Below are 17,015 nucleotides of genomic sequence, written 5' to 3' on the forward strand. Positions count from 1 at the left end.
CTTGGATAAGCTATATTTCGATTACAATGCGCCAAAAAGCTGAGGATGATCTTCATTTTGTATTACACATAAAAATAAGTAAAATATGCCTATGCATGTACCTTGAGAAGAGATAATTTGGTATCAATGAGCCTTTGTATAAACTATATTATAATAGTCAAACGATGACGGTTAGGGAAACCAACCAATAATACAAGTACAAAGTTTTAATAGTTTTTCATCATCCACATAAAAATACGACTTGATTTTTTGATGTGCACCTCCGCGCTCTATCTAGCTGTATTTTAAGTGACTATGCCTACGCGTCTGTGCGTAAGTGGGTGTAATGTATTCAATGCGGATATATGGGACATTATCTGCGTCATTCGGAAGTTAAACATGGACAAAGTAACCTCTCCCGATCTGTCCTTTGAATATGCATTGCTTCACGGTCAATAAAGTGCAAACTGTCGTAACAAGGTTTATCTTCGTGTAGATAAATAAAAAAGTGAAACTACCTGACGGGTGTAGAATCTTTTAACCAAAGGCTGAACATTCTTGATTCTTTTTCAGTTGCTAAAGTTTATCTGAAGGGGAAGTCTTCGGGAAAGTCTCACAAGATTTTACCCGATTTTTTTAGCCTGTTGCTCCATAAGCAAATAAAGAACGTATATAGCGAACAAGATTATCTGATGCGTGTGTCTTACGATTTACTCCAACATATAAATGTGTATTTTTTGTATATATAACTTGTAATGTAAAAACAACTGATTTTTGTAGCGGATTCATTAATCAAATAGTGCAATTTAAGGTTCAAATGGAGGAGTTGATTTAAAAATCAACTTAAAAAACCCAAATGCATTAAAAATAGAAATAACGCTAAAAAGGGATCTTACCCTCTCTGCTGTCCTTCTGCTCCATAAGTTATATTGAAAAATTATCGCCTTAGTGGTATAAAATATATTTTATAGTATAAGCCAAAGAACCTTTCTCTATAATAAAATTTAAAGCGGTCAAACAATGTTTTTCAATATATTAAAAAAAATCGACACAAATGTTGCTTGGGGATGGCGCTGTGCTGCTGTCTTTAATTAAAGATTACCTCCAATATTAGCTGAAATGTTTTTAAAAAGTATTGTGAAGAAAAGAAAACACAATCGATCTAATGTATCATTTTTTGTACAAAAGCAAAGACTAAAATCGAAAAGACTTCTAAATCAGATACTAGTAACTATTAGTTTGGGGTTTTTTCTATACAACAAAAAACAATTTTTGTAAAAAAAAAAAAAAAAAACAAACGAAAAGCTATTTCTAGTAAAAAATGCAATGATTGAACAATTCAGAAATTTTGTCATCTTCAAATGTTTGACAAAATGGTTATCCAAATTTAATTCACTGGTAAAATTGGCAGACGGGAGGCTGCCAAAAGGGTACCCAAAACTCTTCCTACAGTTTGCATGATAGGACGTTTTTTGCTTTGCAGATCAATTGTACAAATATTAGAGATGTACATATTACTTGGATTTTTATTATTGTTAATTTTGGCGAAAAATACTAGCGGTTGAACTTTTCTTGCATTTTTTGGGCATATTACTAGGATTTTGGTTTTTGATGCCCCAAAAAAGAATACCAGCTGTTGAACTTGATTATTATTTTTTTAATTGCAAATAGGGTAACCTTATTTTCCGGATAACTCCTCTGACCTTTTTCATGATTGGAGATTTTGTTTTACGGACCAATTGTACACACACTAGTACATCAGAGGTGTGGGTATTGCTTAGATTTTGATAATTTATGCAAAAAAAAACCATCTGTTGAACTATTGACATATAATGTTATAGATCTATGGTATTCCAAACATTTACATTCATTGAAAACTTTCCTTGATACATTTGAAACTTAGACACGTGGGACTTTCCTTCTAGATTTTCAATGAGCGTAAATGTAAATATTGAACAGTTTTATTTCAGTTCACATTACATGTAACAATTCCAAATGGATTGAATTTATGTATAAATAATTTTAGAAAGGTGTTTTTGAATTACATCGTGATAATGGAGAAACGACTTTGAAATATTGTTAAACAAACCTGAAACTTGGAATGATACTGGAATTATAGGAACCTTGAATTATTCCAGCTTCAGCAGAGAAAAAGATTTCATATAACAGTACACCTAATTTACAAATATGTAGGATTACATAATTCCTCTGTTATTGCCAGTGTTTTTGGTTTTTTTATTTAGCAAAACACGATGAGTTTAAACAGGTGTTTTGAACATAAAATCTATCATGTCGTGTCATTATCAGCACTTGTCACATTACTGTTTGCAAGAAATGATGCCTGCAATGTTTGTTTTGTCCATTGAAGACTGGTATATATTTCTTACGTTTCTGGGATTGCTCTTTCCTTCATGTCCTTTTTTCTGATTGCCTGTCGATTAAACTTGTCTCTGAATCCTGTTTCTTTGAATCTACACACTGGCTCCATCGCTGGCACAACGGAGTTTGTGTTCTCCTCCGACGTCACTTCCATATCCATATCATTATCTATTACACCCTTATCCAAGTCGGAGAGATCCTGAGCCTCGCTGTGTTCTATAGGGGACTGTGGAATCGGGTCCTGCCTTTTGGATTCTTCAATCTTGCGTTTAATTGACAACCTCTTGCAAAAACACGAAAATTTCTTCAATTCACTAAATTTGTCGAATTCCTCGCGCAAACCTTTGAATTTTGGTAGTAGTGAATCTGCCAACACATTGATGGCTTCTTCATTCTTGATGTGGGGCCTAAGTTGTTCCCATCCCTTTTTGGGGTCACCACATTGGTTTATGTCCCGCATGACCTTGGTAGGAATGACCTTCTGGGTGTAACATTTGTCGATGACCTCACGAGGTGGAACGTTTTCAATAATTTTACAGACGATGCACTTCAAGCGTCCATGTTTCTTTTCTTTATACATTATACTGAGCGATCGTTTCAGTGTTGTGTGGATGTGCCTGTAGTCTGGTTCCAACGCTTCCATAAAGCTAACAAAAGAACCGTGTCCGCGCTGTTCCAACATCAGCAGAAGGCTTCTTGCCTTTTCCCTTCTCCCTCCTCCTCTCCTTATATCCTCAGCATCACTAGCTGTAATGGCCTCCTCAGATATCAGCCGGTCCAAGATATCTGTGTCACTCAGGTCAATGTCTTTCAAAATGGTTTCATGTTCTTGAATTAGAACGTCTTTGTAAAGGCTGGCACATGCATCTGGAAGATCTACAACGACAATTTCGAAAGTGGTATATATATTTTTTATAGAGAAAAAAATGATATGAAAGATCAGAAAGTCGTGAAGCGCTGATTTACCGTTAACATCCAGTTTCATACGGAACGACCCATCACTGCTACTTGTATCAATATCGTCGCTCAGATCCACAGCAGGGAGGCGTTTGATCTTTGGTCTGGTTCGCCCTGATAGCATGTTGACTGGACCCCTGCCCCGCAGCAGTGTCCTGTCGACACCTGGTGTCAGAGTTTGGTTATCCTCTCCATACAGCTTCATCTCGATTCGAGACACCCGCTCTGTGAGATCATCTAGTTTGTCGTTTGTGGCTTTTATCTCAGTTAAGAATGTGTTTTGGAAATTGGTAAGCATAGACTACAATGTTTAAAAATACACAATTAAATGCTGTTTCCCAAAATACCTTATTATTTTGCTTAACATGGGTGACTAACTCTTTGATTATTAAATAAATTTGTTTCGGTTTTTTATCAACGTCTGTTTTCTATATTCAAAGTACATTCCTTTATAAGGTTATATTTACAAATCTTTATGTAACCTTAACACACTTTTCATGAAATGGAAAAACTTCAGATACTCTGGTATCACATGTACACGTGAATTTACAAGGTGGGCGTTTTAGGTACCTGATTTTTGGGTTTATCCATGCACATATTACATATTTTCGTGCCTTTACATGTAACCTTTTTCCTCCGTGATATCACATTTCTCAACTGATACACTAAAAATGTCTAGCTGTATAAACGCATACGATCACTACACTAAACTAAAGACTCGTGGTCCACATCTCTAACCTATACACAATGGACAACTGTAAATCAAATTGCTAACTAACTGTGCAATAATATCAAATACAACACAATTAAAAATTTTATATAAGCATTATACTTTTATCAGTATTTAACACTCTTAACCAAATATCTCCATTAATGTACAAGTAATTTGTAAAGTCCTTTATACAAATCTTTTTTACCCCCCCCCCCCCCCCCCCCCCAAAAAAAAGAAGAAATTGATTGTGTTCTCTCCTTCGTATTGTATCCCATTTTGTCCCGCTTTTTTCAGTATTTTTTATCGATGGACTATTGCTTGCCACCATGAGTCAACTGAGGGTTTTTTCTATGCAGAAGCAAATTGAAATCAAGAAACAGTAGTAGTCTGTTTCTGAATATCTTTTGAAAAAAAAGAGCGAATCTTTAAAGGGACTTGGACACGATTTCAGCTCAAAATCTTCAAATTTTGTTTTTCCATTATGTTTTTCCATTATGTTTTTCCATTATGTGTAGAATGGATAATATCGGTATTGTTAATGATTCCTCTAAATTTGAAAATCAAATATCGAGTAACAAGAAGGATTAAGAGTATGAAGTTCTTTGTTTCGTAAACAAAGATCATGTCTTGTTATTGTTTGCATATGTGTTGTATTGGTATAAGTTTCAATTAAATGGTACTGTCTATTTTTTTTTTTATAATATCATTTATGCACACAGAATCAGTTTATCTTGTTTGCAACGAGTCATTTTGTCAAAGAAATGGTAAATTCCTTACTTTACGTTTTTTGTAAACAAATATAAGACTCGAGTTTTATTAACATGACAATGATTTCTTACTTCTGTATCTCGCTCGTAACTTCACGTCTAACATTCAAATTTTTGTCAATCATTCAAAATGCACATGTAAACCATTTTATCCATTGGTTTACATGCATTAAAAAATAAAATGTTGATCTTAAATTGTGTCTAAGTCCCTTTAATGAGTACAAAATATTTTTAGAAAAGGACCACTCTTGATAAATAAAAACAGAGAGATCCTTTCTGCTTTTGGTGATAATTAAGCAACGATAGTTTGATCGATTCGTTGTTTGAAATATTTGAGGAAGGTGGGCTTCATATATGATATTAATGCTAGAAGAAATAAAAACAAAAAATCCTATTTTTGCTTTTTGTAATGGTTAACTTCAGGTGCTTTCATGGTTTTAACTTCAACTGCTTTGACATTCTTCTGTCGTTGCATTTCTTCTTATGTGAGTCTTAATCCTTACAAGATGTGCATGGTGGACATTTTTACTCATTTTTTGCCATCTTTGTGTAGGTGTAGAAAATTATAGAAATTTATAGATATTGCAGTGCTTTTGTCCATTTTGAATTGTATTTATTTCATTGTTGATAACTATGAATTATCTTGAAATATTAACTAAGAATGGTCAAGTCATATAACATCGATAAGCAAGTTGTTTCAAATTGTGAGATGACATAAATTAGTTGTAGATTGATATCCTCGCAACCAAGTATCTCGGGTAGACAATGTTTACATTATTTGAGAATTAATCACTTGAGAAATATTTTTAAAAAAAATCAGTAGTTTAATCCAAACAAAAAATTAATTTAAAAACATGGTATAACCTAGTATGTAACTGAATACGCAATGATTCATTTATGTGCATATCATAATGTGGTAAGTTACATGTAGGTTATTCTCACAAAAAGGATTTAAATGACCCGACCTAAATATGAAATTAATGTTCCACACCCCTGGTCATAGGACAACAAAACAAAGTTAAGGTTTTGCACGGAGAGAACATAAGCATGGTGTCTGCTGTCCATATAATTGTTTAAGATGAATAGAATAATTGTTGAACTAATCAGACTAAGGTCCGAATGTAATGGGCTATCGTACAGTAGATTTAAAAAAAATGTAATTTGTCTTGTTTAAACCATAAATTTAAATTATCAACTTAAGGTTGATACGCTCGGTTCTGAATGAAAACTTTGAGACCGTGTAAATCTGGTAACGTCTTTGAGGTCAAAGGGATAGTGTAAATATAGTACGAAAGATTATAAGGAGATCTAAAAACAAACAGAATTTGTGCCGACGCCCTTGCAGTGTTATGGATGACACCAATAAATCACTTACCTTAAGGTCTCCTAGTAAGTCCCCGAACTCTTCAGCATACCTATGGACCAAAATAATAACGTCGGGAAAATTAGTACGTAACATTGTCCGCGACGTTCTGATGCTTCATATAAGTTTTTCTTTCCTTTTATTCAGTTATTATTTAATAAAATATTATTTATTAAAATATTGTACATTCAATACTCAATATTTCTTAGTTATTGACATTTTAACAGGAAAAAAACCCAAAGCAAACATTGAAAATGAAGATAATAAGATAAATGTATACATGTACATTACAGTGATATCTGATACATTTGTAAAAGTGCACATTTTCATTTCTGTTGTAACATGTCTTAATAAATAAAGTAAAGTAATAAATAAATAAAATGTTTTCTCTATTTTAAGACGCCTTGCATGTGGTATTTTATCGCTGTCCAATGCTATTATGTCAAATAATATTATGTCAAATGCTAATCTAATCTTATTTTCTATTAATGGTTAATGTTTACATAAACATCGAATTACTGAGCTTGTTTGGTCATACACTGCATATGATTGCATCTGATGAGAGAAATCCTGAAGATATGTTTGATATAAATCCCTCTATAAAGTTACAAAACAAAACAAACTGTGGACCAAACGTACACTGTCCTTTTCATTACATCAATACATAATGTAAGCATTTGTGTTCTTCTATTTTGATAGATGGCGCAAATAACGAGAAATTGATGTACGTGTCGGCAAACTATTAAATGGGCTAAGATTGCGATGTAGATGCAAAGCCTACAGAAATAAAGCTCAAATTAATTTTTTTTTAATGATAAAAAGCAACTTGTGAACTTTCCACCTTAGTTGCTCTTCAATGTGATCTACTGATAGATACATCGGACTTTCGAAAATCTACTGACTTCTCACTGCAAAGTCTATGGTGCACTTCGTGAGAAAATTACGTTAATACTTAGTTTTAAAAGTACTCTATGCACGGGTAGAAAACATAGATCTGTCCCAATCTGAATGTATTTACAGAGCCTACTGAAATCTAGATCAGCATACTTCCAATTATAGTTAAGTTTTTAAGTACCTACCCTGAATCTGCTTTCTGTAAGGTAGCCATCTTAATATTTGTGTTTACACACATACATTGTAATATGTCAACGCATGCTCGCCTACGTATTTTAAAGGAATTTAAACATGGGCGAAACCAAATTATTTTATTCTTTTAGAAACAAGACTAGATAACTATTGGACCGCGACTCTATTTAAATGGAGCGGTCTGACCGGGTTCAATTTTTATTCAATGAATAATGCTATGCCCCCTACATGCAAGATAAATTATGTCAACATGCAATAAAATTGTAAACATGCAAGATAATTATGTCTACATGCAAAATAATTATGTTAACATGCAAATTACAAATCGTTTTGGAGAATCTTATTTTCATTTGGGTAAAATGACTCACTAATGCCAGACTCTGACATCATAGAGGCAAGTTGCATCTAGTGTATAATAATTATTAATATGCATTGCAGCAGATTTCTTTTGTTGAAGGGAGACAAATTTCGCTGGTGTAAAAAGGTGAAAGTATATAACTTTCTAAGATAATTGGTTTGTATAAAAAAAAAACAATAATTATTTGTTACTGTTAAAGCCAAAAAAACCGCACCAAGCAGCTTAAATATTCTAAACTGAAGCTCTTAAAATAAACAAGCGAGGTACGTGCATCAACTGTTTTACGTTTCAAGAGACTCTTGTTTCGCTTCAGTATTTATATTATGGGAAATCACGCTATTTTCGATTCAGCTGTCCCGTGATCTTTAGTAAGCACTAGTTATGGATGAGGTAAGTATTTTACAATTTTTGACCACATTATTGTATTTTTTTTCTCTGAAAAACATGTTGTCGTTACGTATATATAACTAACCAATGGATAACGATTCATTTGTGCAACTTTTACAAATAGTGTCAATGCTGCATGGGCTAAAACAGTCTTCATATGTTTGTATCTTAATGATCAAAAAACAAAAACAAGAGTAGTTCCTGTTATAATTGTGCGTAGCTGTGTTAATGCTGTAAGTTTACAAGTGTCCTCGATTGAAATAAAAGCGAGCTGCAAATAAAAGCACTGTCACATTGTGTCCAAAACGCATTTAAAACTGATTATAATTCTATAAGTTAACACAACATTTCAGGACACTGACGAGGTACAGACTGGGGCCCATAACCTTCAACAGATCCAGCGACAGATCCACGAGCTGGTGGATGTACTGGACAGTAACGTACAGTTGTTGATGAATCGCCACGGCAATGTAGAGGAACTGGAGAAACTGGCAGAGCAGCTGAAGGAGAAGGTATCTCTCTCTCTCTCTCTCTCTCTCTCTCTCTCTCTCTCTCTCTCTCTCTCTCTCTCAGATATACCAAAGAACTGCGAACGATAGCATTGTCTAGCCGCCTATAACTAAAAGTCATTTTTGATAATTGTCTAATCAAATTTTTTTCAAAACAATGGAAAAATTTATGAATATTTTCATTAAATATAAATGATTTGGTCAAACAAAGAGAGATAGCTTTATATTTTGGGTTAAAATATCTCATTTCATAATAGAAACTAACGGAAAACGGATGTTATTTTTAATCAACATTTTACCGAAACTTTTGCATATTAATAGCACAGATAAACGACACGATGAGGAGCGACATAGACGCCTTCACCATTTTGTATGGTTTCATTTTCAGGCCGGTGAATTTCAAGTTATCACAAGGAGAATGAAATACAAGCAAGTGGTCCGGAACAATAGGTGGGCCCTGAGTATTGGGCTGGTGGTGCTGGTGGTGGTGCTCATATTGGCCGGTGTCATCATCTCGGTGGTGTATAACGATCGTAATTAAGGTCGTGCCCAATTTTAAAGTACATGTTTATTGATCTCCTTTAGAAGAAGAGTTCTGTAAAAAAGTTACAGGAAAATACTCAAATGCTCAAATACTCAGAGGATTTAAAAGCTTAAATATATATTTCTTTACTTAATGATAGTTTATAGCTAGCATATTGTAATTTGTACATAATGTATATAAGTATTTTCACTACATTGTAAATTCAGTTGTGAGAATAAAGTTCATTGTCATTGCATACTGTGTATGTGTAAGAGAGAATTTATGTTTGTGTTTTGTTGTATTTTTAACCATTTAACGGTACATTTATGTAGATGAGATGATCATGTCTACACTTTGTAACTCAAAAGGATTACAGAGGTGCAACTGATTATATTTACAAATGTACATATTCTGATTTAATTCCATTGTCATTTTTCGATTTTTGTTAATACTATATTGGGCATTAATGTTTAGAGGATGCGTTGTATTTTTTTTAATGTAAATACCTCCAGTTTATGTCATGATTTGAATCTCACCAAAAGTATATTAACTTTGTTCGTATCAATGAAATACAGATATTACTCTATTTAAATGTACATGCACCTGTGTAGCTTACTTGTTTTAATTTATGCATGTAATAAAATAAATTCTTATATCATTTTCTTGCTTTGTTTTGTTTCACTGAGTGATCAAATAAAGATAACGCGATAATTTGGTTGATATAAATTGAAGGTATTCGTTTTAAACAATTAAGAGAGAGAGAGAGAGAGAGAGAGAGCAATTCGAACTCCCTCTAAATTCTCGTTAGGCTCCTAGTGTGTAGTAACTACCGTCGTGTTTTAAAACTTTAACTATGTAATAAAAGTGGGCACGTTCAGTGATTATAGTCCAGTGGGTAGAAGAGAGATGGAAACAGCACATAGTCATTTGTATATAAATAGATATTTAACAATGGGACGATGTCAATTATACATGTAAGCATGAGTGAATCAACCATGTGCAGTACTAGTATATCTGCTGTATAGTAATGTAAAAAAGACGGGGTTTTGTGTTGGTCGTCTTAAAGGTGGATTGAATATTGTATTCGCTGGTGTAATTTCAATCCAATGTTTTCGCAGACGTCCGCGCTTGTCATATATAAACAAGAACACGCGATATTTTTATTATTCGAACTGCGTTACAAGAAGAAAATGGCGTCACCAACTAAATCTCCATCCAAAAAACCCGCCGTCAAGAAAGCACCCAGACTTCACCCCTCCTTCCTGGATATGGCCGTGGAAGCCATCACTGCCAGCACAGACTCTAAGGGCGCATCCGTACCCTCCATACGAAACTACATCACAGAGAAATACAAAACCGTGGACCCCACGACAGTTAAATTTCGATTGAAGCAGGCGCTGACTTCGGCGCTCGAGAAAAACGTGATCGTTAAGTCCAAGCAGTCGGACGACAGACCCCTAATGTCCAGTCGGTATAGGATCAACAAAGCGAAGCAGGCAGCAGAGAAGAAAAAGAAAGCTAAGGCCGAGGAGAAGGAGGGGACAATGGAGAAACCGGTAAAGGAAAAGAAAAAGAAGGAACCCGCGGCAAAGAAATCTCCCGCCGCAAAGAAATCGCCCGCGCCCAAGGCCAAGAAACCGGCCAAAGAGAAAGTCAAGAAATCGCCAGCCAAAAAGAAAGCTACATTGACGAAGAAAAAGACCCCAGTCAAAGTGGCAAAGCCAAAGGTACGTAAACATGTTTTGTACGCACTTTTCTTTCAATGCAATATTTTAAAAGTAGTTGATGTACTCATGTTTTAAAGGAAGGTAGGGTAGTTAATTTTGATGAAAATATGAACTAAAAACAGTTTTATTTCTTTTTCAGACGCCGAAAAGACCTCAGAGTGCAAAGAAAATCAAAACATCGAAGTGAACAGCGATCACATAAATGTACATACCTGAGTGCGCGTAACGTGTGGTTCTATAAACATGCATGTGTGTAACTGGACGGTGAAGGTGCTCTAATTTATTAATAGTGCGGAAGATTGACTGCGATATGGTTTTATTTTATTTGTTTTTAATCTACTGATTGCAAATGGCTGCATTATAAACTTAGTATTTGAATATTTTTAAATAAACCTGTAATTTTTATACAAAATGGAATATCTTGTGTATCTATATGACTACAAATAAGAAGTCGATGATTTTGATATCACTGTCCACTTGCCAGCTTGCATTGAGTCATTTCAAACAACGAGAATATTTCCTACTGTATTAAAGATTGACTTAAATGCATAGTACTAAAAATCTAAATGAGTTGTTTCCCTTGGACCAAAAAGTTGTTACGTTTACCAGATGCCATTGTTAAAATCCTTGTGCAGTGTGACTCCCCATCCCCCCGATATGTTTCAGTTAGGCTCAAACTTTACATACATAAGAATGAAGACGAAACTGTTTATATAGCGCTATTCTAAAGATCTTTATTTCAAAATGGTTCATGGGTACGATGACCTTGAGTCAGTCTTTTAGATGAAGTGACAGGTGGCCTTTCCCACTTCTCACAGCAAACATTTTTTTATTTGCTTAAAAGTAAATTAAGATGGAGTTGTCCCCACCTTTTTGGAGCATGCTAAAATTGAATTGAAAGGAGGGAATAGGATTTGGGGAAGTTTTTATTAAAATTCTTTGGATGAGTATGCCCCCCCCCCCCAATTTTAAAAAAAACCGCTGCCTGGTTAAAGTTTTTGGAGCAGGCCCTGTATCTAAGTTATTGTCCTACCTTCACCAAACTTGCATGGATTGTGCATCTGGACCTACGTATTGACTTGAAAGAATTGGATGCTGAATCTGAGCTATAGATTTTGGATGATGGAGGTTTAAGTTTTAGGAGCAGGTGCCCTTATATGGACATAGGTAAGTAATTTCTGCTGGTTCTAACTTCACCAAACTTGCATAGATGGTGCACCTTATGATACTTATGCACTTGACATGTTTAGATGCCAAATCTGAGCAATAGGTTTTGGATGTTGGGGGTGGTTAAGGTTTTTGGAGCTGATTAAAGTTTTTGAAGCAGGAGCCCTCTGATGATTATATCTTAGTTATTGCTAGTCCTAACTTCACCAAACTTGCATGGATGGTGCGTCTTGTGATACTGATGAACCTGACATGCTTGGATGCTGAATCTGAGCCCTAGGTTTCAGATTTTGGATGAGGTTAAGGTGTTTGGAGCAGGTGCCCTTGATTCAAGTTTGTTCAAATCATGGTCTCGGGGGTAGAGTGGGTCCACATTGGGGATGAATTTTTAGCTCACTGAGACGAAGTCAGGGGGAGCTTATGCTATACCCTTGGCGTCGGCGTCCGGACCTGGTTAAAGTTTTTGTTGCAGGTCCTGTATCTAAGCTATTACTTGTCCTATCTTCACCAAACTTGCATGGATGATGCATCTGGACCTACTTATGGACTTGAAAGACTTGGATGCTGAATCTGAGTCCTAAATTTCAGATGCTGGAGGGGGTTAAGGTTGTTGGACCAGGTTAAAGTTTTTGTTGCAGGTGCCCTTTGATAGCAATATCTAAGTTACTGCAGGTCCATACTTCACCACACTTGCATGGATGGTGTGTCTTATGATACTGATGCACCAGACAGGCTTGAGTGCTGAATCTGAGCTATAGGTTTCGGATGCTGGAGGAGGTTAAGGTTTTTGGAGCTGGTTAAAGTTTTTGTTGCAGGTGCCCTTTGATAGCAATATCTAAGTTACTGCTGGTCCGTACTTCACCAAACTTGCATGGATGGTGTGTCTTATGATACTGATGCACCAGGCAGGCTTGGGTGCTGAATCTGAGCTATAGGTTTCGGATGCTGGAGGAGGTTAAGGTTTTTAGAGCTGGTTAAAGTTTTTGTTGCAGGTGCCCTCTGATGATTGTATCTTAGTTACTACTTGTCCTAACTTCACCAGACTTACATGGATGGTGTGTCTTATGATACTGATGCACCAGATAGGCTTGAATGCTGAATCTGAGCCATACGTTTCGGATGCTGAAGGAGGTTAAGGTTTTTAGAGCTGGTTAAAGTTTTTGAAACAGGTGCCCTTTGATGATTATATCTTAGTTATTACTTGTCCTAACTTCACCAGACTTCCATGGATGCTGCATCTTATGATACTGATGCACCTGACAGGTTTGAATGCTGAGTCTGAGCCATAGGTTTCAGATGCTGGATATGGTAAAGTTTTTTTGGAACAGGTCACATGTTTAATAGATAATAGTACTTTTTCAAACTTGCTTAGTAGTATGAATGAATCACAGAGGAAGCTTCAGATGCAGATCTTGATCTCCATTATCAAGGATGCTAAAAAATATATCTTAGTTATTACAGGTCCTAACTTCACCAAACTTGAATGGATGGTGTGTCTTATGATACAGATGCACCTGACAGGCATGGATGTTGAATCTGAGCCATAGGTTGCGGATGCTGGAGCAGGTTAAGGTTTTAATTGCTATTGCCCTCTGATGATGATATCTTAGTTATTACTGGTCTGAACTTCACCAAACTTGCATGGAGATGCGTTTTATGTATACTGATGCACCTGACAGGCTTGAATGCTGAATCTGAGCCATATGTTTCGGATGCTGGATGAGGTTTAGTTTTTTTGGAACAGGTCACATGTTTTATAGATAATAGCTTGCATAGTTGATTTAACTATATTATAAATGAAACGCAGAGGCACCGTTGCTTCAGATGCAGAGCCTGATCTCCATTATCAAGGATGCTAAAGAAATCTCCTACCTCACTCAAACCTGCTATATAGATAGATGTGTTTGTTGATAAATGATATAACATGATTCCTATGATATAGTATTGTATGCTATGAAACAATATTGTTTAATATGATACAATATAATATCATATGTAATATTATAAAAAGTTATATGATACGATATGATATTGTATAAATTTTTTTGATATTTTATGTTATGATATTGTATCATGATATCGTTATGTATAGTATTGTATATTATGATACACTATTGTATAATATTATATTGTATTATTAATTTATTATTTAATCACATGATACTATTGCATAAGATATTGCAAAATATAATATTGTATCCTATGATACTATATTGTATATTCTATTATATTGTATTATACAATTTTGTATAATATGATATTAGTTTCTGTATTATAGAATTATATCACATGAAATTGTATTATATGATACTGCTATATTATATAATATCGTATCATACGATATTGTATAATATGATATTGGTTTTTAATATGATATATTATCAGATCACATGAAATTGTATTGTATGATATTGTAAAATATTTTATTGTATCATATGATACAATATGTATAATGTAATATTGTATTATATAATATTTTATTTTATCAAATAATATTGTATCATTTGATATGATACAATGTTGTATCAAATAATATTGTATCATATGGAACAATATCATATTATGTATCAAAAATGATACAGTATCATACTATATTATACAATATAATATCATATGTTTCAATGTTATGATGTATTATGTATTATGATACTGTAATATAATACTATATTTATATAATAGTGTTGTGTTGTGCATGTACTATGCCTAAATAGTAGTCAGGGTTTGATACATGGTTCACAAGCCGGAGGCGAGTGCACTATGTATCAAACCCTGACTACTATTTAGGCATAGTACATGCACAACACAACACTATTGTTATTATTATGCCGACTGTTAAATATACTGACGTGCTTTACTCTGACGTTCGGTGTTGACAAGTCCCTTAAAATAATCACCGGAAAAGCAAGCGTTTGTTGTTGTTTTTCAAATTACGTGTAATCAATTGATTTGATTGTTTATTTAATCAACAAGTTGTTGTACAATAAAAAGTCAACAAAGGTTTATGTTCTTTTCAAGAAATAGAGAGACGTTTGGCCTTACCGAGAAAACTCGAAATGTTTAGCAGACGAAATCTCAGTGAATTTTTTTTCTTGAACATTCTTTATCAAGCGTCATTGAAAAAAGCGTTTTTGTGATTCTCATGTAGAATTTCTTTGAAAAATGTTCAATCAATTTGTTCAAAAGTTTATAGGAAACTTTAACTTTAAAATTACCGTCAATAATGAAGTTTTTTTTGGAAAAATGAATAATTTTAATTGCTTGATGTCAGTCGTATATATCCACGTTTTATATACCTAAATACCGATGTTCATACTAACGGCTAATTTAGCGTAGCGGTAACGTGTTGGGCTTCATGCTAGAATCAATGATTTTAGCGTCTTGAGTTCGAATCCCGCTGTCGGCGCTTGAAAGATTTTCGTTGAAAATATTCGCCGTGCTCTATTTCGGCATAGTATGCTTACGCTATATAAATCCTTTGATACTATGTGAAAATAGATGAGTATTGAATATATAGTAACAAACTGACAGAAGGCATAATAATGTTTTATATATTATGTTGTTATATTCAGTAGTATATTCTCAATATATAACTCTATAGAGACAAATAGTCAATAACTGTTATATTAGCTCGTCCGAAAAATATTGACCGGTCAATATATTTTTGATATTGACCGGCTTGGAATAATATCTAGAGAACATTCCCTCTACTTCAAATAATCGCCTCTGATTTGTTGATTCGAAAATGATGACGTAAATAACTCTTCGCGACTCCAAAACAAGGTGACGTCATAATAGACAGTCAGTCAAGGCAAGTAAACAACGGACGCGCAATGCGACGGTTTGCTATCATAACGGATATAATGATTTGCGAATTACTGTGAAATGAAATCAGGTAGAACGTCTGTATGTTAATTCTTACGGTCGGCGGAATATCACCAGTGACCGTTTGATGCTGAGGATATTTTGAAAATGAACTTTGCACAAAATTGAATTCGTGAATTCTTTGTTGAGCTGAGAAAATTACGGCGATCTGTTTTCAATTACTTTCTTAAATTTTGGATTGTTTCTTCTTATAACAAAACAAATGTTGACTGTGTTTTCGGGCAACATTGATTATATTAGCCCCCTTGGGACGAAAATATTGCCCTCCGCTTCGCGTCGGGCAATATTTTGTCCCTCGGGGGCTAATATAATCAATGTTGCCCTCAAAACCAGTCAATATTTGTATAATATTGTATTATTTGATCAAATACAATAGCGTATAACACAATACAATGTCATATCATACTTTACAATATCATATCTCATCATTGTTTATTATGGTATTTTATTGTATTATATGATAAATGTTGTAAATATGATAGGATGCAATATTTAATTTTATATTATTGTATTGATTAACATATGAACATATGATTATCATATAATTTTTTAACAGAATGATATACGATATTGTGTCAAAACAGAATCCATGAATATCCAAGATCATAAAGTATGATTTTCATTTAATATGATAAAGGTGGTCTCATAAAGGTGAAGTCTCATAAGGGTGATGTCTCGTCTCGGTGAGCTTTGTAATCTGTGATTACCTATGTTTACATACATGTAGGAATATATGGAGAAAATCTTTAAAAATGTTCTCAAAAATTATTTGGCCAGAAAAAGTCAAATTAATGTGGAAGCATGAGTCAAATTAATGTGGAAGCATCATCAGGTAGTGTGGATTCCAATTTGTTCAAATCATGACCCCCGGGGGGTAGGAGGGAGGGGGGTGCAAGTTTTAACATATAGAGAAAAACTTTTGGACCAGGAAAGCTTGAACTTGTGTGGAGGCATTTTAATAAAGATCGTTGACTAGGATTTTTCATATACGGTGTATAGTATAGTATAGTATAGTATAGTTCATTAACTCAAAAACCACATGGTTTATAGGCATTGTATAAATGCATGTAAATGCATAATCAATGTGAACACATTTTTTTTGCAGTACAGACACATATGCCATTATGAGTTAATACCACAAATGCATGTTCAATTCAATTCAATTCTTTATTCGCTCAAGACCAGTTCACTGGTATTTGAGGTTCAAAATCAGTATATA

The 17,015-nt window shown here is 34.3% G+C and overlaps 3 protein-coding genes across 3 annotated transcripts; 2 read left to right on the forward strand and 1 right to left on the reverse strand.

Annotated features, from left to right (window-relative positions):
* Positions 1-2,201: 2,201 nt before the first annotated feature.
* Positions 2,202-7,354, reverse strand: LOC105327447 (uncharacterized). The gene is made up of 4 exons (XM_011427936.4): positions 7,237-7,354; positions 6,170-6,209; positions 3,325-3,616; positions 2,202-3,234 (listed from the first exon to the last, which is right to left on the reverse strand). The coding sequence occupies exons 1-4, from the start codon at positions 7,287-7,289 to the stop codon at positions 2,363-2,365; spliced, it is 1,257 nt and encodes a 418-aa protein (XP_011426238.3). The 5' UTR covers positions 7,290-7,354; the 3' UTR covers positions 2,202-2,362.
* A 486-nt stretch (positions 7,355-7,840) lies between these two features.
* Positions 7,841-9,190, forward strand: LOC117684281 (vesicle-associated membrane protein 3). Its single transcript, XM_034455703.2, has 3 exons — positions 7,841-7,991; positions 8,342-8,500; positions 8,886-9,190. Exons 1-3 carry the CDS (start codon positions 7,983-7,985, stop codon positions 9,036-9,038), a joined length of 321 nt encoding a protein of 106 aa, XP_034311594.2. The 5' UTR covers positions 7,841-7,982; the 3' UTR covers positions 9,039-9,190.
* Positions 9,191-10,170: 980 nt separating this feature from the next.
* On the forward strand, positions 10,171-11,159 carry LOC105327445 (sperm-specific protein PHI-2B/PHI-3). Its single transcript, XM_011427934.4, has 2 exons — positions 10,171-10,747; positions 10,887-11,159. Exons 1-2 carry the CDS (start codon positions 10,211-10,213, stop codon positions 10,932-10,934), a joined length of 585 nt encoding a protein of 194 aa, XP_011426236.2. The 5' UTR covers positions 10,171-10,210; the 3' UTR covers positions 10,935-11,159.
* Positions 11,160-17,015: the final 5,856 nt, after the last annotated feature.

The sequence above is a fragment of the Magallana gigas genome, chromosome 7 (genome assembly GCF_963853765.1).
Source record: "Magallana gigas chromosome 7, xbMagGiga1.1, whole genome shotgun sequence".
In the NCBI taxonomy this organism is placed as follows: domain Eukaryota; kingdom Metazoa; phylum Mollusca; class Bivalvia; order Ostreida; family Ostreidae; genus Magallana; species Magallana gigas.